Source organism: Xenopus laevis, chromosome 3L (genome assembly GCF_017654675.1).
Source record: "Xenopus laevis strain J_2021 chromosome 3L, Xenopus_laevis_v10.1, whole genome shotgun sequence".
Lineage (NCBI taxonomy): Eukaryota > Metazoa > Chordata > Amphibia > Anura > Pipidae > Xenopus > Xenopus laevis.
The window spans coordinates 147,829,141-147,856,915 of NC_054375.1; the positions used below are offsets into that span (position 1 = coordinate 147,829,141).

A 27,775-nucleotide genomic window follows, 5' to 3' on the forward strand; every position below is an offset into this window, starting at 1 on the left:
CAGAGTGCTATCTACTATTTGTGAACTCCTAATTTGGGTCTCCTCATGCCTGGCCGCTATCTCTACTTGGATGTGGCAACACTATCTCAAATTAAACCTCTCTAAAATGGAAATGGTTCTCTTTCCTCTAACTAACACCCGTAACATCCTGGAAGTATCCATCATAGTTAACAATTCCACTATCACCCCATCTCCCCAGGCCCGGTGCCTTGGGGTTATCCTAGATTCTGCCCTGTCATTCACTCCTCATATCCAGTCACTTATTAAATCATGTCACTTCCACCTAAGGAACATATCCAAAATACGATCATTTATCACCCAAGATGCTGCAAAAATTCTTCTTCACTCTCTCATCATATCGCGTCTAGACTACTGTAACTCTCTATTTAATTGGCCTTACCCTCCAGAGACTGTCATCTCTCCAGTCCATAATGAACACTGCTGCGAGGCTCATACACCTCAGCATCCGCTCCTCCTCTGCCTCGCCATTCTGTCAATCCCTGCACTGGCTTCCGTTACCTTTCAGAATCAAATTCAAATTAATGACACTGACTTTCAAAGCACTTCATAACTCTGCTCCACCCTACATCTCTGAACTCATCTCTATATACTCACCCACTCGCTTACTACGGTCCTCTACTGACCTGCTACTCAACTCTTCTCTCATTACCTCCTCACATGCTCGCATTCAAGACTTTGCAAGGGCTGCACCCATTCTCTGGAACTCTCTCCCACGGTCTGTCTGACTTCCTTTCTGCTTTCAAAAGATCTCTGAAAACGCACTTCTTTCGGGAGCCTACCCTCACTCTGCTTCACTACCAAATGCAATACCACATACAGAACCACATCTCTCACCCACTTCATTCTGATCTTGCCCACTCCCACACCTTGTGTCTTATTCCCTCCCTTCCCTTTAGATTGTAAGCTCCTTTGCACAGGGCCTTCCTCACCTTTTGTACCGGTATTGGCTGTTAATTATGTAACTCCATATGTTCTATGTATGTAATTTATGTGATTTAGTTGTATTAACACATTTATAAACACAGCGCTGAGAAATGTGTTGGCGCTATATAAATACATGTCAATAATAATTATAATAATAATATCCCACAGTTTTTCAACACCTTTTCTGCATATACCTTTTTCACCTATTTATTTTCCCAATAATATATTGTGGTATATTATATGCAGTGTGATTTACAGAACATTTATTAGAAAACAAAAGCAGATATGATCCATATTTAGAAATAGGGTTCATGTTCTCGGCAAGGCATCTTATCACGTACACGTTTTTATTGCCTTGAGGAAATCGGGCCACAAATTAAGCAACTCCTCTGACTTATAATGGTGGACAGTAACCAGCCTGGCAAACTGGCAGCCATTGTACTTGATCCTGTCAATGTTAAACCAGTATCGTCCTGGCCAGGATATGTACAACCCTATTCTTTTCAAGCAGAGACCCACAAAGACATCCTCAAATGGCAAGAGGCTCAACTCCATTGCCTGTTTGTATATGAGCGGGGCCAAGCCTCCAGAGAAGACATAGCCTGTGCCGGAACAGTAAGTGGCGTAGCCATTTTCAGAGTAGTCTGAATATGAAATGTACCACTTGCTTTTTTTATTCCTGTTGGGTGAAGCTCCTGACATGACCCGTCCTGTGAATAAACCCAATTTGAGGGGCTTCTCTGGCTGTAAGATCTGCTTCACCAGGAACCAAGGGTTGAAGAACATGTCACTATCCACCTTCATGACATAACTGACTCGGGGGCAGAGACGACTCACCCACTCTATACCCATCAGTGTTTTGATGGTCAGATTACGGTAGGTGTCCAGGAAATCCTGTTGGATGATGTCATGGAATGTAGAACTCTCTTGTCTCACAGCCATTTCAACATCATTATTATGGGAATGACCCAGAAGGAAAATCCTCTTGATGGAGATTTCAGGGACTAAGCTTTCATTGGCCCAAGTCTTCCTCAGGACGTCCCTGATGAGAACATCTTGTGGCATTGAAGGAATGAGCAGCAGTAAGAATGGGGGGTCTCCTCTACATTTTGATGGCTCCTCGATGAGATAAGGGTATAAGGGCTTTGTGATAATGGGCTCCTTTGTGGCTAATATCACAGCAATGTTATTCCTCCCGATGGTGTTGTAACTGTATGAAACATAAACCAGCAATACAAGCCAGCACAGAATGAAGAAACTGAAGCGTTGGGTTTTATTTCCTCCTTGCTGAGTAAATGAATTTTCATTCATTCCAGTTTTTACCTGTGAACACAAAAAATTCACATAAAGAAACGTTCATAATTAGACACCGGTCACAACAAAAAACCTTTCCAGATTACTCTAGCAACCATGCATTGATTTGAATGAGACTGAAATATGACTACGAGAGGCCTGAATAGAAAGATGAGTAATAACAAGTAGCAATAACAATACATTTGTAGCCTTAGTTGAACCACCCCATTTCATTTATCAATAATATTTTATTGGCAACTATAATAATAAACCACCAGAATGACATAAAACGGTCTGAACATATAAGATCATGTTACATCTGTCAGTGAGTATAAATTGAGTACAAGTGGTATTGGCCAATCCGTGATACAATGAATACAATTAATACAGTCAATAATTACTTGTAATACCAGTGAACGACCCCTTTGGACAACAGGCAGGACAGATAGAGAAGCATTTTCTCTGTATACAGATGACTCCATATAACCCCCTGACTTGGATGATTTCTTAGCTTTGGTGACTGCCACCTTGGCTTTAGCACCTGATCAACAGAAAGAGCAGTTTCTTATCTGTAAGTTTATTTTTTCCGTAGTGAAGTGAGCACACAGGCAAACGGCGGCTCTTGCTTCGGCCTCCGCGTAAGTGTGTCCTATTTTTTGTCTGGAAGTTCCCATTCTATGTTTATGGTGGACTTTAAAGGAATTGTTCAGTATAAAAATAAAAACTGGGTAAATAGGCTGTGCAAAATAAATAATGTTTCTAATATAGTTAGTTAGCCAAAAATGTAATGTATAAAGGCTGGAGTGACTGGATGTGTAACATAATAGCCAGAACTCTACTTCCTGCTTTTCAGCTCTGACTGGTTACCTCAGAGACTTGAAGGGGGGCCACATGGGTCATATCTGTTGCTTTTGAATCTGAGCTGAAAGCTGAGGATCAATTGCAACAGTTATGTCCCATGTGGCCCCCCTTATAGTCACTGTCTAACTCAGAGTTAGAGAGCTGAAAAGCAGGAAGTAGTGTTCTGGCTATTATGTTACACATCCAGTCACTCCAGCCTTTATACATTACATTTTTGGCAAACTAATTATATTAGAAACATTTTTTATTTTGCACAGCCTATTTATTTACACAGTTTTTATTGTCATACTGAACTGTTCCTTTAATGACCACATGTACGGGAAAAAGATGGTTCTTTTTGGATACATCCTGTCTGGTCTGGTAGCTGATGCTCCTTGTTTCTCTAGATCAAGTGGGACATTCACTAAAAATCGTAGATGCGCTGGCGTCCGCTTCTCCGCCATGTAACAGACGCACTTATGTGCAAAGTTACTTACAGAATGACTTATGTAAAAAAAAACTTGGACAGAATATATAATAGTGTAACTAACTAGTGAATGACAAACTAGATTTGAATGACAAAATAGCCCTGGTCAGTTGCTGCTGCTATATAAATAAATCATGATCCCTTAAAATTGCCCCTGCATAAATGACCCCCTTTTGTTTGCTCACAGTACTCAGGAGTGGCTGCTCATATAACCTACACATCATACTATACAGAATATGTGTGCACATGATCCGTCCCACATCTGTGGATAAAACTATATTCGTAGTAGTTGAACTATAGCTAAGCACATTATTACGCCGACTAGGTTTCAAGATTACAGCTAGGAGGAGACATTGGAGCCTACGAAATTTATAACTGACTCAGAGTTTGTCAGACATTACTGAAGGGATATTAGGCCTATTATAACGATGGGTAAGGGTGGTGACACACGCGTGGGGGCAGATGCATCAAGGGTCGAATCTCGAGGGTTAATTAACCCTCGATATTCGACTGGGAACGAAAATCCTTCGACTTCGAAGTCGAAGGATTTTGCGCCAATACTTTGATCGAAAGATTGAACGATTATTCCTTCGAATCGAAGGATTTTAATCCAACGATCGAAGGATTATCCTTCGACCAAAAAAACTTAGCCAAGCCTATGGGGACCTTCCCCATAGGCTAACATTGGGTTCGGTAGCTTTTAGGTGGCGAACTAGGGGGTCGAGGTTTTTTCTTAAAGAGACAGTACTTCGACTATCGAATGGTCAAATAGTCGAACGATTTTTAGTTCGAATCCTTCGATTCAAAGTTGTAGTCGAAGGTCGAAGTAGCCCATTCCATGGTCGAAGTAGCCAAAAAAACACTTCGAAATTCGACGTTTTTTTTCTTCTATTCGTTCACTCGAAGTTAATGAATTGGCCCCTATGATTCCGGGGAAATTAGTCGCCCAGCAACAAGTCTCCTCTTCATTGGGTGACTAATCTCCCCAAAAAGCCTTCCCACCAGCTAGAATGTAAATCGTCGGCGGGATGGCACTTGGCCAGAAGTTTCCTCGTGAGGCAACTTCAGAAAATGAAGCGTTCCGAGTGCCATGCCGCAAGAGATTTACATTGTAGCTGGTGGGAAGGCTTTTTGGGGTGATTAGTTGCCAGAAGAAGAGGAGATTTGTGGCTGGGTGACTAATCTCCCCAGAATCTTAGCGTGATAAATTGGCTGGTAGTGGATTAAACGATTCTGCTGTGTTAGTTAAGTCAAAACAGCCAGACAAGTACAGTAAATTCTAATACTCCAATATTAAAAAAACCTAAATAGGTTGTTTTTGGGAATAGAACCTATTTAGGGTTTTTTTTAATATTGGAGTATATTATTGTGGGATTATTTGTCAATTTTAATTAATTTAATGATAACAATTGATTTTTAATTTATTGCACGGCACTTTATTGAATAATTAATGTGTAACGTGATCAGTTTAATTTTTATTGGGTGGTGTTAAGAAACCAATATACACATAATTAATTTTAATTTGATGATAAAGGCGTATGTATAATTTAGTTCAGTGACCTATTTGAATTAATTTGGATAAGAGTGGTGTACTTTTTCTCCTTTACATTTAGTGAGCAAGAACAAGTTAATCCCTCCCTGCCAAGCAATGGGACAATAAATACCAATAAAAGATTGCTTCCGCCCCCCGGCCGCCATCTTTTTTTCTCTTGTTGCTCCCCCCCCGTAGTGCCAGAAGGGTCTCTCTCCCCTTCTGAAGCTCTAGGACCGAGGAGTGCCTCGTGTGGGTCTCCAAGAGAAGCCTCTGGTCATCTGCATCAGAAGGAGAATTGTAGGATAACAAATAATGAAGAAGATGAAATTTATTCTTTCAACACTTACAAGGTCGAGCCTCTCATCAAAGAGGCTAGGAAAACACTTGGGGGCAAATTCACCGAAGCGCCTAACGCTAGTGTGAATTCGCTATCGTTGGGCATTTTCGTTACTTTGCAAATTCACTAACGGACGCTGGTGTAACTTCGCTAGTGTAACTTCGCACCCTTACGCCTGGCAAATTTGTGCAACGGACGTAACTACGCAAATTCACTAACGCGCGCATTGTACTGAACGCTGCCTTTTACGCCAGACTTCCTTCGCCACCTCAGACCAGGCGAAGCGCGATAGAGTAGATAGGGATTGCTTCAAAAAAAGTTAACATTTTTTCTAAGTCACAAAAATGCTGGCGTTTTTTCTTTATTGTGGGTGATAGGCTGAAAAAGATCGAAAATTTTTTAGGGGCTCCCCTCCTTCCCCCCTAGATTTCCTAACTCATGGCACCTTAACTATACAGTGGGCACATGTGTAGGGCAAAATAAAAATTTTATTTGCTGTTTTGAAGGTTTCCCAGGCTTGTGTAGTGCTGCTACGAATACTTCCATTGAAATGTGAATTTGGCGCCGTATGCAAATTAACCATCGCTAGCGTAACTTCGCTTTGCTTGGCGAATTAACGCTAGTGCAACTTCGAAACCTTATGCTACCCCTGAGTGCAACTTTGGATTTTAGTGAATTTGTGGAGCGCTGGTGAAAATACGCCTGGTGAAGTGCGGCGAAGCGCGGAGAAGCGGACGCCAGCGCAACTACGATTTTTAGTAAATGTCCCACTTGATCTAGAGAAACAAGGAGCATCAGCTACCAGACCAGACAGGATGTATCCAAAAATCTGTATCTAAAAAGAACCATCTTTTTCCCGTACATGTGGTCATTAAAGGAACAGTTCAGTATGAGAATAAAAACTGGGTAAATAGATAGCCTGTGCAAATTAAAAAATGTTTCTAATATAATTAGTTAGCCAAAAATGTAATGTATAAAGGCTGGAGTGACTGGATGTCTAACACAATAGCCAGAACACTACGTCCTGCTTCTCAGCTCTCTAACTCGGAGTTAGTCAGTGACTATAAGGGGGGCCACATGGGACATAACTGTTCAGTGACTTTGCAATTGATCCTCAGCATTCAGCTCAGATTCAAAAGCAACAGATATGACCCATGTGGCCCCCCTTCATGTCTCTGAGGTAACCAATCAGACCTAAAAAGCAGGAAGTAGTGTTCTGGCTATTATGTTACACATCCAGTCACTCCAGCCTTTATACATTACATTTTTGGCTAACTAACTATATTAGAAACATTATTTATTTTGCACAGCCTATTTACCCAGTTTTTATTTTTATACTGAACAATTCCTTTAAGTCCACCATAAACATAGAATGGGAACTTCCAGACAAAAAAACAGGACACACTTATGAGGAGGCCGAAGCAAGAGCCGCCGTTCGCCTGTGTGCGCACTTCACTACGGAGCCAGCGGAAGTGACGTAGTTTCTCTACGCATTAAGTTTACACAAAATGCCGGCGTTTCCAATGCGTTCCGCAGTGGAACGCAGTATCACGGAGACTGCGTTTCTCTCCACAGCGCCCGTCATACAACAATGGATACCCCATTCCAGGAATAGTTAGACACAGTCCGGGGGCCCTTTTATCAGGCGACCAGGGGAGCAGTTGAGGGTGGCAAGACAGAAAAAACACACCAACTCATAATAACACAAGCCGGCATACTACTTACAGCGTAGTAACTTATACTCACAGACCCTGGACATCCATGTATTACACCGAATGTCCGCTTTTTTGTCAACTGCTCTGGACAGCCCTGGCTTATGTAACATGAAGCCTTCTTATGCTGTGTGGCTCGCTCCCTGAGAGACTTACTAGCCCCCAGAGCCGGGCCACATCATGCAGGCGCCCTAGGCAACCTGTCCCATTGTGGCGCCGGCTGAGGGTGCGCATGCGTTGACGCCGGCGCACATGGGCGTGTTGACGCCAGCGCGCATGCGCACAATCGCAAATCAGCATGCGCACATGCGCAGAAAGGCCAAACCGTGCAGGAAGATAGGGAGTAATGGGACCGGACATGGGGTAGGCGACAGAGCAGGTACGTGCCTGGCGCCCCCCCAGCTTTGCGCCCTAGGCTTGTGCCTACTCTGCCTACCCCTAGTTCCGGCCCTGCTAGCCCCAGTGCAGGTATCCCACGAAGGGGAAAGCCTAATGGGACATTCTCATATGCGAGAACTCCAGGACAACCCCTGGTGCCAAGAGCTAAGTCTGGCCGTAGAATTCCTGACATGAATTTGTATCCTGTCTCCTTGAGGACACTAGAAAAACTGAGCTCCCCTGTGGTAAATAGGGGGTATAGCTGAAGAGGGCGGAGTCAGCTCTTCTTCTAGTGTCCTGCCTCCTGATGGTAGAAGCTAAACCCCATGGTCCCTGTGTCCCAGAGATATGTGCAAGAGAAAGATATTTTACAGATAAACCCAATCCCTTCGCTACATCAGAAGTCAACATGGTAGAGTTCCTGCAGAGAGAGGTAGAGCTTAAGTTAAGCATCTCCACCCAAAGAAGTCACATCACAGATATATCCCACTTCTTAAAGGTTGCTTGGGCACACAAACCTCTGGTCAAGAGGTTCTTTCTAGGACTGAAGAATATTTCTCCTGTTAACAGAACACAAGTACCTCCATGGGATCTATGCCTAGTCCTAGATGCACTTTCCTGCGAACCATTTGAGCCCATTGAAACCATTCCCATGAAAACACTGAACCTTAAAATGTGTTTTTTGTTGGTCATTTAACGGCCAGAAGAGTGGGAGAGCTGCAGGCCCTGTTACTGACAGAAGGGAAAATTACTTTTCTGCAGGACAGAGTAGTGCTAAAGACATACCTCCCAACATTTTGGAAATAAAAAGAGGGACAAAAAAAGTTGCTGATTTTTTGACCACGCCCATTTGTGTGGCCACACCCCCTAATTCCCATGTTCACTTTACAAAATTTGGCAGGTCATGAAAGTTTGAACATATTTGTGTGGTTTTTTTTTCCAGTTATTACAGTTTTGCTAATGAAGGTGAATTGCCTTTTAAGCTGTGAGTCTAACTTTTCCTAAGGGACCTGTTATACAAATGTATCTTATCTGCTGCTTTGGTTGGTCTGGGCTCTCTGCCAAAAGCCAATTAAGTTAGAAACTTTGTTTCTTTTTCTGCCTGTTCAGTTAGATGTGCAGGGAAAATCAGGACTTTCCAGTACAAACGAGGGACTGTGGGTTGAGCTGTCAAAAGAGGGACTGTCCCTCTAAAAATGGGACAGTTGGGAGGTATGCTAAAGAGAGAGGATAAATTCATCCCTAAGGTAGGGTCGGATTTCCACACTACCCAAGACATCATTCTACCTTCATTCTACAAGAATCCACACTCTGGATGTGGTTAGATGTTTAAGCACATACCTAGAAAGAGTAAAAACCTTCAGAACATCAGACTCCCTACTGGTGATCACAGAGGGGGGAAAAAAGCTGGAGCTAAACTATCTAAATCAACTCACAAATTGGATCAAGGAGTACATAAGAACTGCGTACGATTTAAAATCTAGCACAGTACCCTCTAAATTTAGAGCACAATCTACTAGAGGCATAGCAGATTCATGGGCATTCCAGTCCAGGGCTTCTTCTGAAGAGATCCCCAAAGTGGCAATGTGGTCTTCACTCCACACATTCATCAACCATTATAAATGTGACGTATTGGTACAGCTGTATTACAATCGGTGTGAAACTCTGATTAAAATCCCTCCCTCGCAGTTCTGTGTAGATGCATTTGTATATCCCATTTTTGCCCACTGCCATGTGTATGGAACAGAAAAAGTGAAAATCATATCATACTTACCAACATTTCCTTTCCTGGACTGGAACATGACAGTGGGCACAGCTTCCCACTAAGGTTGCCTCCTTTTAGGCTGGTGGAGACTGGGGTTATGATACGGAGGCAACGCCACTTCCCAAAGATTGCGGCCGTGGGGAGGAAGCAGGCTTTAAATGTTATTTCCTGTCCCATTGCTTGGCAGAAGCGATTAACCCCTTCTTGCCCACTGCCATGTTCCAGTTCAGGAAAGGAAAATCTCGGCAAGTATGATATTATTTTCACTTATCACCTAAAAGTATCATATTTATGTTTTGCATACTTTTCTTTCTCTAGAATCATTATCAGCATAGCATTATATTTCTCAGCCATTTGTAAGAATTTCCAATTCGTGTTTAGTGTTTAACAGCAGCCCTTTTAGAAAATGTTTGTTGCTATGCAGCACAGGGGACATTAGAGGGCGCCCTCTATAGCAGGCCAGATAGTATCCTATGCCTTGATTGATTGACAGAATGGAGTTCGTAATATAATGACATCCTTTTGTGCACTAACCAGGTTTTGTGCTCATTCTTAAATGCAAATAAGTATTTCGTATATTTTTTAATCTACGTAATCTCATGTTATATACCATGAGAGACATTCTCTCTGTGTATTAGGGATAGTTCTATATACAGAATGTACAGCACCCTATAAAAAATGCCCTGCCATAGACAATACTGAGAATTGCTTCTGCTAAAACACACACGTGCTGTCTTAGTAATATAATATCTTTTATATATATATTATATTTATATTTATTTATATATATATATATATATTATATATATATATATATATATATATATATATATAATATTCATGAAGTACCTGCACTCCTTCCTGGTTGTCGAGGGTGGGTGCTTGGTCAATCGTAGTATATAGAGTTCAAAGTGGACCAGCACACCAAATTTTCAATCAAAAAAAGGTTTATTCCAACATCACTTTAGTGTCCAACGTTTCGGCCCACATTAGGGCCTTTATCAAGGCCCTAATGTGGGCCGAAACGTTGGACACTAAAGTGATGTTGGAATAAACCTTTTTTGATTGAAAATTTGGTGTGCTGGTCCACTTTGAACTCTATATATATATATATATATATTAGGTATATTAGGTATATTAGGGATGCACCGACTATTTTGGATTCGTCCGAATCCCCGAATCCTTTGTGAAAGATTCGGGCCGATACCGAACCGAATCCGAACCCTAATTTGCATATGCAAATTAGGGGTGGGAAGGGGGAAAAAAATTTACTTCCTTGTTTTGTGACGAAAAGTCACGTGATTTCCCTCCCCATCCCTAATTTGCATATACAAATTAGGATTCGGATTCGGTTCGGACGGGCAGAAGGATTCGGCCGAATCCGAATCCTGCTGAAAAAGGCCGAATCTTGGGCAAATCCCGAACCGAATCCTGGATTTAGTGCATCCCTAATATATATATATATATATATATATAGACAAATACAAGGTTCCTCTGCACTCAACCCATTATCAATATATTAAGACAGAGACATTTTGTGCATACTGCTACTAAAAAATGCCTTACCCTTTAAACAAAACAGGGATTGTTTGTCCATATATTGCAATATATTTAAGCTGAACAACTACGTCAAAGTCATCCCATATCTGGCCAGTCCTACGCTTAATTTTATCTGATTCATTAAGAATTCTATTGCTTCATTATACATTTTACACAGGGACTAATTTTTACCTGCAACTTACTAGCTGCTTTCAAAGTAAAACTCCCAAACTTGGCTGCCCTTTTATTAGACACCAGTGGGATCACCTGACTATAGTTGGGAAGGGTGGTAGCTACAACATGGAGCTGGTCACTGCTCCTGTAGAACTATAACAAACAAGGGAAAGTTGTGCTCACCACTAGTTTTTAAAATCATTAGGCGGGGGTGCAATGAGGGTGTGACCACAAAATACATATAGTCAAATACAAGAGTCCTCTGCACTCAACCCATTATCAATATATTTAAGACAGAGACATTTTGTTACTGTAAATGATAAGGATATTAGAAGTCACTGAGGGGTTCTATGACCATATAAAGGCACAAGGCTGCAGGCTGAGTTATACAGGGAACTCTGAGTATCACTCATGTATTATAAGGGATAATGTACCCCCTACTGTAAATGATAAGGATATTAGAAGTCACTGAGGGGTTGTTCTGTGACCATATAAAGGCACAAGGCTGCAGACTGAGTTATACAGGGAACTCTGAGTATCACTCATGTATTATAAGGGATAATGTACCCCCTACTGTAAATGATAAGGATATTAGAAGTCACCGAGGGGTTGTTCTGTGACCATATAAAGGCACAAGGCTGCAGGCTGAGTTATACAGAGAACTCTGAGTATCACTCATGTATTATAAGGGATAATGTACCCCCTACTGTAAATGATAAGGATATTAGAAGTCACTGAGGGGTTGTTCTATGACCATATAAAGGCACAAGGCTGCAGGCTGAGTTATACAGAGAACTCTGAGTATCACTCATGTATTATAAGGGATAATGTACCCCCTACTGTAAATGATAAGGATATTAGAAGTCACTGAGGGGTTGTTCTGTGACCATATAAAGGCACAAGGCTGCAGGCTGAGTTATACAGGGAACTCTGAGTATCACTCATGTATTATAAGGGATAATGTACCCCCTACTGTAAATGATAAGAATATTAGAAGTCACTGAGGGGTTGTTCTGTGACCATATAAAGACACAAGGCTGCAGGCTGAGTTATACAGGGAACTCTGAGTATCACTCATGTATTATAAGGGATAATATACCCCCTGCTGTAAATGATAAGGATATTAGAAGTCACTAGGGGCCATATAAAGACACATGGTTTCAGGCTGTTATACAGTGAACCTTGAATATGTATTATAATATCAATTATAAGGATATATATAAATAATTAAAGACACAAGGCTTCAGGCTGAGTACCACTCATGTATTATAAAATATAATATTCAGGCCTGGTCAAGCACTAGAGAGGGAAAAATTCCTTCCTGACTCCAAAATGGCAATGGGACCAGTCCCTGGATCAACTTGTACTATGAGCTATCTCCCATATCCCTGTATTCCCTCACTTGCTAAACCCCATCCAACCCCTTCTCGAAGCTTATAGAATGCATGATATACCTTGTTATCCAATGGCCTCTTCTCCATTCTATTCTGTCCTTGCTCGATCTTCCACTTTTCCTCTTTACTTGTTCACTTAATTTAAAGCACTACTTCTCCTTTTTTGCCAGTTTTCCACCCAGCCACCTTTAATAATTTAACATTTTTTCTTCATATTTTGCTCTTGTTCCCATCTTCTCTGGCCCCCTTCTGTACACTTTTTCTCTTCTGCTTTCCACAACTATTCCATTTTCTTTCTTGTATGCAACAGTTTATCTACCTCTTTCTGTACTTGCCTTTTTTAATATACCTCCTTTGCCATTTGCTGCTGTTTTCATTTTCTCTCCATTTCTTCCCCAGTAGTCACTTTCCCACATGACATTTTTGATCATGTTCTCTTTATACATTCCCAATCTGCAATACTGGCAACAACACTTTTAGACACACACAGGCACACGCAGACTCAGGCACACACGGATACATACACACGGATACATACACACAAACATATACATCACGGACACACATTTCACAGAAGCCAGTAAAACAGCAGAGTTGACAGACACTAACATAGAGCTCTGTAGCCTTATCACATCTCTAACCTAAATAAACAAATAGTGCCTTTGCAGCCATTCAGTTAGTCCTGCATGCAGAATGGCCACATGAGTTACAGCTAGAAGAGAACTGCTGTAATACAAGGAGCGGGGAGGGGCAGCAGCTGAACCGTATCTTTGTACTCCTTGCTGCTGCTGCTACTTCGCTCTCATGCTCTCCCCCTCCCAAGTGTTTTCTTTTCTCTCCCGGGACATCAGAGGGCACCGTGCAGCCGCACTCCCGGTAGTTTCACACCCACACCTATAGAAGTGCGCATGCTTGGTGATGGGTAAAGCCTACTGCCTCTTGCCTGAAACGTAGAATCTACGTGCAGTCGTGCAGTCACAGTGTAGGCCAGCCACTAGCATCACAGGGTCCTATGCTCTGACCATGTTACATTGCTTGTGAAGTCGGAACACAGCTATGGGCAGACGCAACCAACCAGCTATTGCCTAGAACTGCTGCAAGTTAGTAAAACATGCACCGGTCAGCTATGGGGACGGGGCTGCCTTCCAATCACTCCGGTCCGGTGCTCTAAATAAATAAGAGAGTGATCCTAGGGGCCCACAAAGTGAGCTGCCGGGGGGGCCTGAGGGGGTGCGGGCCCTGGACCAATTGCACCCCCTGCTCCCCTGGTAGTTCCGCCACTGAGGAGGCATCATTTCTGGCCTCAGCCCAATGTTTTGCAACAGGCTGTTGAGCGATATCTTGTTTTCCCTCCCTTGCTATCCTTTCGGGGTTTAATTCTGCCCTGATGCTCGATCGGTGCCAATCCTCTCCTATAACTGCCTTACTGTTTTCCCACAATAAAGCAATCCACAGGGGCACTTTATAATGTACACCACCATTGTGGTTTCACAGTTCATCCGCTGTCTGACATATTATCTCACACATCCTTTACATTTAAATATACCCGGCTGGACTGAAATCATTGATCCACTACTTTTTTTTGTTATATTTGTCCCTCGGATCAGATGGACTGAGCTGCTCCTTCAGATTCATGGCCCGTGAATAGCTAAACTTGGGCTTCTTACTTAACTTTCCCTTCAATTGCTCATCAGTGTGTACAACATCCCAATATTTGAGTATTATATTTTTCACCTCTCTACTCTTTGCACCAAATTGCCTTACATAATAGATCTCATCCTTTTGTTGGCTTCTGTCTGACTCTACAACCTTATCCATCTCCTTTAGCAGCTGCCCTCGATCTAAACTCTCCGCCCATTTCAATGTTGAATCAACTAATTGTCTCGGGTAGCCTCGGGAAATAAATGTTTCACCCATAATTTGTAAGTCCTGTCTCCTTTTGGAGATCTCACTATCAATTCTGGCTACCCGCAACATTTGTGATTTGGGCATTGAGTTTAGAAGATGCCTAGGGTGATGGCTGTTGTAGTGCAATATGGTGTTCCTGTCCGTAGGTTTCGTGTATAACGGTGGCTATCTGGAGGCAGCGATAGGTTCCCTATGCGACGCGCTCAACGTCCAGCTGGCTACGCATCCAGCAGTGTGGGGACGGATAGTGAAGCGGAAGCAAGTACATCCCAAGCCGTAGCACCAGCGAAACCTTTTTTAGAGGTAGGCGCACGGGACGAGAGCGATCCAGGAAGGCGGCAAACCCGCAAAGCATCAACCGCAGAGGCAGCAACAGAAGCGGTTCGTCTCAGTGAAGCAGAGGAATCGTTGCTCACCAAGGGGCCGGGATTTGTGCCATCATCGGTGAGTAGCTCTAAATTTCCACATATCATTGACAATTTCAAATTGACCAGGCAAATTCGATTGCGGGAGCACTTTGGCAAAGGAATTAAGGACATAGAACTGGGGGAGGGTACAAGTGAAGAAGCAAGGGGAACCACACGAGGAAAGAGTGGTGTGGGGGACCCATATAAAGTTGATCTGGATAAGCAGTTCAAAAAGAAAAGTGAATTTGACCCCACCAGTAATAATGCCTCTATTAAAACCTTTCACCGACTTCTTAATAATGACATGATTAAGTTATATTCTGATAGAAGTAAAAGGCGAGGTAACTTGCCTCCAGTGGAAAAACAGGCTGTAACAAAGAGATCATCATCCGGAATGCGGATAAGGGAGGTGGAATAGTGATTATGGATTATGTGTACGTAACAAACTATTGTCACAGTTATCGGACACCACTAACTATGGTAAATTGTTGTTTAATCCCACGGACAAATTTAAGAGGGAATTGAGTAATATATTACAGATGGCAGCAGTGCAAGGGTGGATAACAAATAATATGTACGGATATTTGGTGCCGGAGTATCCCATTATACCTGTGATTTATACATTGCCTAAAGTGCACAAAAGTGCCCTGTGTTACTAAAATCGGGAGTTATTAACGTGACACTAATGACTTTCTGAAGATGATACAGAGTATAGAATTGAATCTGGAAGATGTGGTTTTAGTGACATTAGATGTACAGACTTTATACACATGTATACCGCATCGAGATGGATTGAATGCTGTGAGAAATCTGATAACAGGAAATACGGATTATGTTGGTCCCCCAATTGAATTGGCATTGTCGTAACTAGAATTCATCCTATACAAGAATTATTTTAAGTTTGAAAACCAATATTACCTCCAACGCACAGGGACCGCTATGGGATCACGAGTTGCTCCCGCACATGCGAACGCATATATGTGGGAGTATGAAACCCAACATATTTTTACAAATTATATTTTTCGGAGATATGGCGCCTTTTATAGGCGCTATATTGATGATATTTTCTATTTGGTGGAGTTTATTGATAACTTGAATTGATTAGAAAGTCCAATTAAGCTTAAGATGAATTACAGTGAAGACAAAGAAAACTTCTTGGATGTGACAGTGTATAAAAATGAGGGAAGACTACAAACCTGTATATACACGAAACCTACGGACAGGAACACCATATTGCACTACAACAGCCATCACCCTAGGCATCTTCTAAACTCAATGCCCAAATCACAAATGTTGCGGGTAGCCAGAATTGTTAGTGAGATCTCCAAAAGGAGACAGGACTTACAAATTATGGGTGAAAAATGTATTTCACGAGGCTACCCGAGACAATTAGTTGATTCAACATTGAAATGGGCGGAGAGTTTAGATCAAGGGCAACTGCTAAAGGAGATGGATAAGGTTGTAGAGTCAGACAGGAGCCAACAAAAGGGTGAGATCTATTATGTAAGGCAATTTGGTGCAAAGAGTAGAGAGGTGAAAAATATAATACTCAAATATCGGGATGTTGTACACACTGACGAGCAATTGAAGGGAAAGTTAAGTAAGAAGCCCAAGTTTAGCTATTCACGGGCCATGAATCTGAAGGAGCAGCTCAGTCCATCTGATCCGAGGGACAAATATAACAAAAAAAGTAGCGGATCAATGATTTCAGTCCAGCCGGGTGTATTTAAATGTAAAGGATGTGTGATGTGTGGAACACTGATTTTGGGCACATACTTCACACATCCATATACGGGTAAGAGATACAATGTCAGACAGCGGATGAACTGTGAAACCACAATGGTGGTGTACATTATAAAGTGCCCCTGTGGATTGCTTTATTGTGGGAAAACAGTAAGGCAGTTATAGGAGAGGATTGGAACCGATCGAGCATCAGGGCAGCATTAAACCCCAAAAGGATAGTAAGGGAGGGAAAACAAGATATCGCTCAACAGCCTGTTGCGAAACATTGGGCTGAGGCCAGACATGATGCCTCCTCCTTTAGGTGTATGTCAATTGAACACGTTAAGGCACATCCCAGGGGTGGTGACATTGAAAAAATGCTGTTGAAGAGAGAAGCATTTTGGATTTACGAGTTAAATTGTATGATCCCTAATGGCATGAATGGACAAGTTAATTTGAGCTGTTTTTTGACATAATTTCAATGAAATTTCCTTCAGTTGGCTGCAACACTATAACCAGATAACTTTCAGTGGATACAAAAATAACTCCTATAGTACTTATGTGGTTGTTACAGTAATGTTTTTTACAGTTACAAATGTTTCTTTTTAGGATTTATATCCAATGGACACTATGGACACTGTAACTTGAACTCTGTTAGAATGCACTGGTGACACCTTGTGGAGATATTAAGGTTTTACAATTTTACATCTTTTAATGCGATGATATATAATTCACACTGACACAGATAAGTCTTAACCACGAAATTATATATGTATTATTAATACAAATTATATATTTGTATATTTATATATTTATAGAGCGCAAGATTGGAGTCGAATGACACATGATGTAGATATGTTTTTTTAAAAAAATAGATGTTTTGCACATGTATAAAGATGTTATTTAATCTAGGTTTTTTTAAACCAATTAACCAATTATGAGACACCTGAGCACGGATTGGCTTGTTGTGAAGCACCAGGGTATTTAAGATTTTGTTTTGTAACACTGTGTATCTTCCTTGAAAAAGTTCCCAACAGGGACCGAAACGTTGGAGATAGATACTATGTAATAATAAAAATTACATTTTTTTCACTAAAGGGAGTGCTGGTTTGGAAACTATTGGTGTATGCAAAAATTACTGTGCACCCCTCTCTATTCTATATTGCCTTGGAGTGCGGATACTCATTGGAGAATTATATATATATATATATATATTATATATATATATATATAATATATATATATATATATATATATATATATAAAGCCTTGGTGTGTCCGCACTCCACTGAAATAAACAAAATACCCAGGTGCTACTCCAAAATGATCAATAACAGTCCGCAAATAGTGAGTGCACACTGGGAACCATTCAGTAGGTTATTTAAAACTTCATTTTATTTAAGTTAATTAAAAAACAGGCCGACGTTTCGGTCCCCTTCTAGGACCTTTATCAAGACCATGATTGTTTAAAAATCAACATGTTAAGTAGACAAACAAAAAGACACTCACCCAATCGTGTGAACCTGTAAAGGTCATGTGAACACAAGGAAAAGCCCACTCACCAGCATATAAAATATTAACCATGTAGGTGTTGAAACACTGTGAAGAAACACAACCGTATAAAAACATTTTAAAACCTTATAGTGTATAATACACAAATTTCAGGATAAGGTACCAGACTGCAGGGACACTTAAATACTTAGTTAAAGAAACTAGTTAAGACAGGCAGAAGACGGATACTACAGTATACAATGTATCACTATTTAAGGGAATGGAAAGAAACATCTTGCTCCATCTGGCAGAGCTGGTTACTTACTATTTACAAAACATGTTTCAAAAATGTTATCACCTTGTTGTAATAAACTTACTATCTCACCTCTGTTGCAAAAAACATGTTAAAGGACAATTTACATTAAGACCTAAGGGGGCCAGGGGATTTAACTTTTTTATCCAAAAGACTTCACGTTGAAGAAGAATGTTTGAGTGGTCACTACCCATCCAGAGCGGTGGAATATGATCAATCGCAATGTATTTAAAAGTCGAAAGCCTATGGCCGTGTTCCAAAAAATGTTTCGCTACAGGTTTTGTAGTCTTTCCATCCCTAAATGCAGTGCTTATTGCAGATCCACGTCCATCTATTCTTAGTCTGAGGGCCAAATCTGTTTTCCCTACGTGAGACAAACCGCACGGGCAGGTTATCAAATATATAACATTTGTGCTGCTGCAAGTGATATGATGCCGAATAGCAAACTGCTTACCGGGATGTGGATGTAAAAAAGATTGACCTGGAGACATAAAGCGGCAAGAGGTGCAGGTAGGGCACTTAAAGCACCCTGGTTTATCACCTGTCAGCCAGGTATGTTTTTAGTACTATAACATGGCACCGGATCATTTTTAACTAATAAATGCCGTAGGTTGGTTCCCCTCTTATAGCAAACCAATGGCGGATTGGGGATGGTTTTAGCCAACTCCTTATCAGCCTGGATGATATTCCATTGTTTTCTTACAAACTCACCGATATTTGACGTGCCGTGATTAAATTTAGTGCTAAACACCATGTTAGATGGTGTCACTTTTTTTGTAATAGGCTCTTGAAAGTGATTCCTATCTATAGCCAACACTTCATCTAGCATCCGGTCAGTATAGCCCCTAGCTTTAAAGGGATCCCACATCTCAGTCAACTGCAATTCACCAATACTATTAACAGAGTTATTCCTTAGCACCCTGCAAAATTGAGATATTGGCAAAGATTTTTTCATTAAATTGAGATGGCAACTGGGAAAATGTAGAAGGACATTCTTATCCGTAGGTTTACGGTATAATGATAATAATCCACTTTGGTGCCATTTATAGTGAGTGTAACATCCAAAAAGTTAATAGTATGGGGATGTATATCGTATGTAAAACGCACTGGGCTATCCAACCTGTTCAATTCGGCAACCATCTCAATAAATTGTGCCTCAGTGCCACCCCATACAATTAACAGATCGTCAATATAGCGATGAAAAAAGAGGAGTTTGTCCCCATATTTTGGCAAAATGAATTGTTGCTCATATCGGTGCATAAACAAATTGGCATAGGCTGGTGCCATTGCCGCACCCATAGAAGAATCCCCCTTGGTAACAGACAGGCCCCCGTCAGGCCGAGGAGGGAGAGGCCCAAACGGTACTCAACGAGGAGGGGGAAGAAGGGGACGAGGTTGCAGAACCTAATGGTCCCAATCTAAAACTTATCCCACCATACCCTAAACACTTCAGAGACAAGTCTGTTAAATAAGGGACTTTCTTTTGTTCCCTCTGGTCGGTTCAATTCACTGGACTGGGAAATTGACTGTTTTAAGTTTGGCCGTTTACTAAACCTGAAAGATCACTTTAAGAGCACTACTCAGGGTGTTGATGTACCCCAAACGCTCAAATTAAAGAGCCTTTTTACCCCTCCAACTAGTAATCCGGCTATAAAACTTTTCAAACATTCAGTTGAATCTGAAGGCATTGCTGGATCTCTATCTAATGTGTACAGGGATAATCTATCTGAAGCTGAACGTACAGCTATACTCCCCCTTTGCGGACAAAGGGGGAGGGATTGTACTGATGGATTACTGTGATTATATATCTGACATTGTGAGACTGCTTGCCGAACCAAATGTGTATATTCGTTTACCTGGTGATCCACTCCCCACGCTTTAAGAGCAAAGTTCATAGCCTTATTTTGAAAGCCTTTAACGATGATATTATCAGTGTTCAATTGAAAGATTTTTTGATACATTTACATCCTAAATGTCCAGTACTGTATTCCTTACCCAAAGTACATAAAAGCTTCACCTGCCCCCCTGGTCGACCGATCATGTCAGACCGTGATTCACTTCTCCACCCGATTGGCATTTATATTGACACTATACTTCAACCGGTGGTGCATAGTACACCTTCTTATCTTAAGGATACACCATATTTACTTGAGTGTCTTAAAGGGATACTGTCATCGGAAAACATGTTTTTTTCAAAATGAATCAGTTAATAGTGCTACTCCAGCAGAATTATGCACTGAAATCCATTTCTCAAAAGAGCAAACAGATTTTTTTGTATTCAATTTTGAAATCTGACATGGGGCTAGACATTTTGTTAATTTCCCAGCAGCCCCCAGTCATGTGACTTGTGCCTGCACTTTAGGAGAGAAATGCTTTCTGGCAGGCTGCTGTTTTTCCTACTCAATGTAACTGAATGTGTCTCAGTGGGACATGGGTTTTTACTATTGAGTGTTGTTCTTAGATCTACCAGGCAGCTGTTATCTTGTGTTAGGGAGCTGCTATCTGGTTACCTTCCCATTGTTCTTTTGTTTGGCTGCTGGGGGGGAAAGGGAGGGGGGTGATATCACTCCAACTTGCAGTACAGCAGTAAAGAGTGATTGAAGTTTATCAGAGCACAAGTCACATGACTGGGGGCAGCTGGGAAATTGACAAAATGTCTAGCCCCATGTTAGATTTCAAAATTGAATATAAAAAATCTGTTTGCTCTTTTGAGAAATGGATGTCAGTGCAGAATTCTGCTGGAGCAGCACTATTAACTGATTCATTTTGAAAAAAAAATGTTAATTGTATGGGGTGGCACTGAGGCACAATTTATTGAGATGGTTGCCGAATTGAACAGGTTGGATAGCCCAGTGCGTTTTACATACGATATACACCCCCATACTATTAACTTTTTGGATGTTACACTCACTATAAATGGCACCAAAGTGGATTATTATCATTATACCGTAAACCTACGGATAAGAATGTCCTTTTACATTTTTCCAGTTGCCATCTCAATTCAATGAAAAAATCTTTGCCAATATCTCAATTTTGCAGGGTGCTAAGGAATAACTCTGTTAATAGTATTGGTGAATTGCAGTTGACTGAGATGTGGGATCACTTTAAAGCTAGGGGCTATACTGACCGGATGCTAGATGAAGTGTTGGCTATAGATAGGAATCCCTTTCAAGAGCCTATTACAAAAAAGTGACACCATCTAATATGGTGTTTAGCACTAAATTTAATCATGGCACGTCAAATATTGGTGAGTTTGTAAGAAAACAATGGAATATCATCCAGGCTGATAAGGAGTTGGCTAAAACCATCCCCAATCCCCCATTGGTTTGCTATAAGAGGGGTACCAACCTATGGCATTTATTAGTTAAAAATGATCCGGTGCCATGTTATAGTACTAACAAACATACCTGGCTGACAGGTGATAAACCAGGGTGCTTTAAGTGCCCTACCTGCACCTCTTGCCGCTTTATGTCTCCAGGTCAATCTTTTTTACATCCACATCCCGGTAAGCAGTTTGCTATTCGGCATCGTATCACTTGCAGCACCACATGTTATATATTTGATAACCTGCCCGTGCGGTTTGTCTCACGTAGGGAAAACAGATTTGGCCCTCAGACTAAGAAAAGATGGACGTGGATCTGCAATAAGCACTGCATTTAGGGATGGAAAGACTACAAAACCTGTAGCGAAACATTTTTTGGAACACGGCCATAGGCTTCCGACTTTTAAATACATTGCGATTGATCATATTCCACCGCTCTGGATGGGTAGTGACCACTCAAACATTCTTCTTCAACGTGAAGTCTTTTGGATAAAAAAGTTAAATCCACTGGCCCCCTTAGGTCTTAATGAAAATTGTCCTTTAACATGTTTTTTGCAACAGAGGTGAGATAGTAAGTTTATTACAACAAGGTGATAACATTTTTGCAACATGTTTTGTAATAGTAAGTAACCACCTCTGCCAGATGGAGCAAGATGTTTCTTTCCATTCCCTTAAATAGTGACACATTGTATACTGTATTATCCGTCTTCTGCCTGTCTTAAAGGGATCCTGTCATCGGAAAACATGTTTTTTTCAAAACGCATCAGTTAATAGTGCTGCTCCAGCAGAATTCTGCACTGAAATCCATTTCTCAAAAGAGCAAACAGATTTTTTTATATTCAATTTTAAAATCTGACATGGGGCTAGACATTTTGTCAATTTCCCAGCTGCCCCAAGTCATTTGACTTGTGCCTGCACCTTAGGAGAGAAATGCTTTCTGGCAGGCTGCTGTTTTTCCTTCTCAATGTAACTGAATGTGTCTCAGTGGGACCTGGATTTTACTATTGAGTGTTGTTCTTAGATCTACCAGGCAGCTGTTATCTTGTGTTAGGGAGCTGCTATCTGGTTACCTTCCCATTGTTCTTTTGATTGGCTGCTGGGGGGGAAAAGGGAGGGGTGATATCACTCTAACTTGCAGTACAGCAGTAAAGAGTGATTGAAGTTTATCAGAGCACAAGTCACATGACTTGGGGCAGCTGGGAAATTGACAATATGTCTAGCCCCATGTCAGATTTCAAATCGAATATAAAAAAATCTGTTTGTTCTTTTGAGAAATGGATTTCAGTGCAGAATTCTGCTGGAGCAGCACTATTAACTGATGCATTTTGGAAAAAAAAATTTTTCCCATGACAGTATCCCTTTAAGTGTCCCTGCAGTCTGGTACCTTATCCTGTAATTTGTGTATTATGCACTATAAGGTTTTAAAATGTTTTTATACTGTTGTGTTTCTTCACAGTGTTTCAACACCTACATGGTTAATATTTTATATGCTGGTGAGTGGGCTTTTCCTTGTGTTCACATGACCTTTACAGGTTCACACGATTGGGTGAGTGTCTTTTTGTTTGTCTACTTAACATGTTGATTTTTAAACAATCATGGTCTTGATAAAGGTCCTAGAAGGGGACCGAAACGTCGGGCTGTTTTTTTAATTAACTTAAATAAAATTAAGTTTTAAATAACCTAATGAATGGTTCCCAGTGTGCACTCACTACTTGCGGACTATATATATATATATATATATATATATATATATATATAAAGGGCTTTTTAAAGGGTGGTTAACCTTTAAATTAACTTTTTATATATTATAGAATTTCCAGTTCTAAGTAACTTCAACTGGTCATTATTATTTTTATTTTATATATATTTTTTTAATTATTTTTAGCTTTCTCAAGGATAACAAGGCTGCCTGAGTTTAACAAAACCTTTACAATTTTACCCAACAGAAACAACGCCCAACTCCTGTATAGGCCCTGCCTGAGGCACAGCTGTACCTGTTGTGTTTGCAGATAAGAATAATGGCCTCGTTACTTATACAGCATCACAATGCATGGGGTTAACAATTAGCAGACTGTTTATAGCAATAATTCCCAGCATTTGGATCTAAACCACATTCTTAAAAGGGTGGTTCACCTTAAGATTAACTTTTACTATATCATAAAATTGTTACGTTTGGTATCCCAAACCTAGAACAAACCGCAAGGACCCGGACACGGCTCACTTGCCTGTTCCTTTTTCAAGGAACAGGCAAGATCAGGAACAGGCAGGTTCAAAAACAGATCAGGAACACTTAAAAATAGCACCCAGAAACTATGTTAATAGACCTACATTGGGCAGTGAGTTTCTGGATGACGGCCCTTTAAATATTTGAATTTTATTGTTATTGCTACTTTTTATTACTCATCTTTCTATTCAGGCCTCTCCTATTCATATTCCAGTCTCTTATTCAAATCAATGCATGGTTGCTAGGGGTATTTGGACCCTTGCAACCAGATTGCTGAAATTGCAAACTGGAAAGCTGCCAAATGACTCAAAAACCACAAATAATAAAACATGAAAACGAATTGAAAATTGTCTGAGAATATCACCGTCTACATTGTACTAACAGTTAATTTAAAGGTAAACAACCCCTTTAAGTGCTATGAATGATGTCAGGGGCAGGAAGCAGGGGATGGCTGAATAAATAAGGAGGGTAAAACACTAAGTACAAAGGTCTGTGGGTTGGGGGGGGTAGCCATGGTTTTACAAATTAGGCTACTCAAGTGGCCAGTTCCTCCCACCTGTGTATGATGTCACTGCTGGGTTATGATGACATAATTAATGCTTTGCAGTAACTGGCAAGTCAGGTTGTAGATATAATGGTTGCTGGTTGGGCAACAGGTTCAAGTGTGTAAATATGTGGCTTCAGTCTAGGTAACTGTTTTTAAAATATTGAAGGAATCATTGCCATAGAGCTCATGGAGAGGCATTACCAAAGCAGCCAACACATGGCGAAATTAGAAGTAAAAGATCAGATTAGCACACTGGGTACAGACAGCTGAATGAAATTAAAGGAAAGACTTATTCATACCTTGTATATATCCCCTTCCTTGTGTCAGGTACGTGTATCTGCCTCTGGAGCTCTCGCTTTAGTTTCAGCACAGACAGTCCATACTTCCTATATCTGCTGTACGAGCTGCACAAGACGTATCAGTAACAAACAAGAAATCATTAGCTCATGCTGGGCTCACAGTCCTACCAGCCACTCCCACGGGGACGAGTCAACAGAGCTTTATCTCCTAATGGGTTGTTTCTGGCAACAAAGAGGGAGGCATGTGGTTTAGCACAAAGCTAAATGGTGTATATAATGCACTTACATTCATATTAAGGAGAATTGAAAAATAAAGGGGTACATTATCCCTTATAATACATGAGTGATACTCAGAGTTTCCTGTATAACTCAGCCTGCAGCCTTGTGCCTTTATATGGTCACAGAACAACCCCTCAGTGACTTCTAATATCCTTATCATTTACAGTAGGGGGTACATTATCCCTTATAATACATGAGTGATACTCAGAGTTCCCTGTATAACTCAGCCTGCAGCCTTGTGTCTTTATATGGTCACAGAACAACCCCTCAGTGACTTCTAATATCCTTATCATTTACAGTAGGGGGTACATTATCCCTTATAATACATGAGTGATACTCAGAGTTCCCTGTATAACTCAGCCTGCAGCCTTGTGCCTTTATATGGTCACAGAACAACCCCTCAGTGACTTCTAATATCCTTATCATTTACAGTAGGGGGTACATTATCCCTTATAATACATGAGTGATACTCAGAGTTCCCTGTATAACTCAGCCTGCAGCCTTGTGCCTTTATATGGTCACAGAACAACCCCTCAGTGACTTCTAATATCCTTATCATTTACAGTAGGGGGTACATTATCCCTTATAATACATGAGTGATACTCAGAGTTCCCTGTATAACTCAGCCTGCAGCCTTGTGCCTTTATATGGTCACAGAACAACCCCTCAGTGACTTCTAATATCCTTATCATTTACAGTAGGGGGTAAATAATATACATATAATGTTTATACATAAATAACTAATGGAGTCACAGTGGGAGAAACAAGAATAAGCCAAATGCATGCAAAAGTCTTAATAAAGGCAATGCTTGTGGGAGAGCTTTATCAGACAGTGTATGTCCACCTTAAATTAACAATGGCAGATAGTTTTAGTATAAAAATCTTTAGTTCTTTCAACAATTCTCCCTGCACACAGTTTAGGTGTGTGTGTGTGTAGGGGGGGGGGTTAGGCCAGAAGGGGAATGTGGAAAGTAGCCAGCCACAAACTTAGTCTTACCCAGTTTTTCCAGAGCCCAATGTGAAGGAGCCAGACAAGTGCAACAGTAGGTGGGAAATTCAAATCAGTGTGAGGATGTCTGCAGCTCTTTGGCTGTTCTGCTGTGCTGGCGCTCGCTTGCTCTCCCCTGACAGAGGAAGATAACGGGCAGGAGGCGGGTCTCAGATTGAAGAGGATCGGGGAAACCTCTGTGTGCACGACGGAAAAGCAGCTCCACCTCCCGGGTCCTACATGGCGAGTGATTGTCCGGCCCTGTGCTCCTCTCCCCCCCCCCTCAGTCTGACACTAGTTTTAAAGGTAGCAGGGCAGTCCCAAAATAAAATGCCTGCAGCTTTAAAAATGGGGCAGTGTTTAATAAGTGCAGCGCCGCATCTAATTGATCAGGCAGCCGGTGGCCCACTTGAATACAGGAGAGAGCGGCCCTCGGGCATATGCCCGAATAGACAGATTATCAGTCCGGGCCTGCCGGTGTATAGAAGTGCAAAGACCATAGTATTTGGCCCAGAAAAATTAGGAAAATCAGGAAATTCCCCTACTAGGAAAGCAGAGACTTAAAGGGGTTGTTCAACTTTAAATGAACTTTTCGATTGATATAGAGAGTGATATTCTGAGACCATTTGCAATTGGTTTTCATTTTTTATTTGTGGTTTTTGACTTATTTAGCTTTTTTAGTCTGCAGCTCTCCAGTTTGCAATTTCAACAATCTGGTTGCTAGGCTCCAACTTCCCCTAGCAACCATGCATTGATTTGAACAGGATACTGAAATAGGAATAGGAGATGGTCTGGACAAAAAGATGAGTAATAAAAAGTAGCAATAACAATAAATGTGGAGCCTTACAGAGCATTTGTTTTTTTAGATGGGGTCAGTGACCCCCATTTGAAAGCTGGAAAGAGTCAGGAGAAGACGGCCAATAATTTAAAAAACTATAAAAAGAAAAAACGAAGGCCAGTTGAAAAGTTGCTTAGAATCAACCATTCTATAACATAATAAAAGTTACGTTAAAGGTGAACCACCCCCTAATAATGTGGTTTCGATCCAAATGCTGCAAACTGTCTGCTAATTGTTAACCCCATTGTGATGCTGCATATGTAACGAGGCCATTATTCTTATTTGCAAACAGGTACAGCTGTGCCTCAGGCAGGGTCGATACAGGAGATGGGCGTTGTTTCTTTTTGGGGAAAAATAGTAAAAGTTTTGTTAGACTGGGGCAGCCTTGTTATCCTTGAGAAAGTGAATTCTGTACATCCAGCTAAATTCTCGGTAGACACAATTGGGGGTAATGGGCATTCACCTGTAAGTGCCCCAATGTTAATGTGCCCATAGAAACCCCAGTGGATTTAATGTATGATACTGTCATTGCATGTAGTACCTCTAAAGCAGGGGTCCCTAACCTTTTTTACCCATGAGCTGCATTCAGATGTGGTGGGTGCCAAATAAGAGCTGTGATTGGCTATTTGGTAGCCCCTATGTGGACTGGCAGCCTATAGGAGTCTCTGGTTGGCAGTACACCTGGTTTTACTAAAACTAAAACTTTCCTCCAAGTCTGGAATTAAAAAATAAGCACCTGCTTTGAGGCCACTGGGAGCAACATCCAAGGGGTTAGTGAGTAACATGTTGTTCATGGGCCACTGGTTGGGGATCACTGGTCTTAAATGTGCCAGTGTAGAGGCCTCTGATTAAAGGTAATACACAGCATTACTACAGAGGAAGCAGACCCTGCGGCTGCAGTGGGGCCCTGTGAGGTCCTTATACGCATACAATTTCAATAAATATTGGTAATACAGGCCAATCTCTAGAAATTTTGAGAGCCTGAAAAAAAAAAATTGCTGTGGGGCCCAGTTATATGTAGTTACACCACTGCTGAGCT

General features: G+C 41.1%; 1 protein-coding gene across 5 annotated transcripts; it reads right to left on the bottom strand.

Annotated features, from left to right (window-relative positions):
* Positions 1–1,191: 1,191 nt before the first annotated feature.
* LOC108710164 (beta-1,3-galactosyltransferase 2) lies at positions 1,192–26,150 on the bottom strand. Of its 5 annotated transcripts, none has more exons than XM_041587231.1 (4): positions 25,908–26,150; positions 24,632–24,736; positions 17,945–18,034; positions 1,192–2,268 (listed from the first exon to the last, which is right to left on the bottom strand). In XM_041587231.1, the coding sequence occupies exons 3-4, from the start codon at positions 18,017–18,019 to the stop codon at positions 1,279–1,281; spliced, it is 1,065 nt and encodes a 354-aa protein (XP_041443165.1). In that variant the 5' UTR covers positions 18,020–18,034; positions 24,632–24,736; positions 25,908–26,150; the 3' UTR covers positions 1,192–1,278. The 5 variants fall into 5 exon arrangements, with proteins under 5 accessions (XP_041443165.1, XP_041443164.1, XP_041443166.1 ...); XM_041587230.1 differs by having other exon boundaries at positions 24,632–24,853; XM_041587232.1 differs by lacking the exon at positions 17,945–18,034 and having other exon boundaries at positions 25,908–26,147.
* Between the last annotated feature and the right edge of the window lie 1,625 nt (positions 26,151–27,775).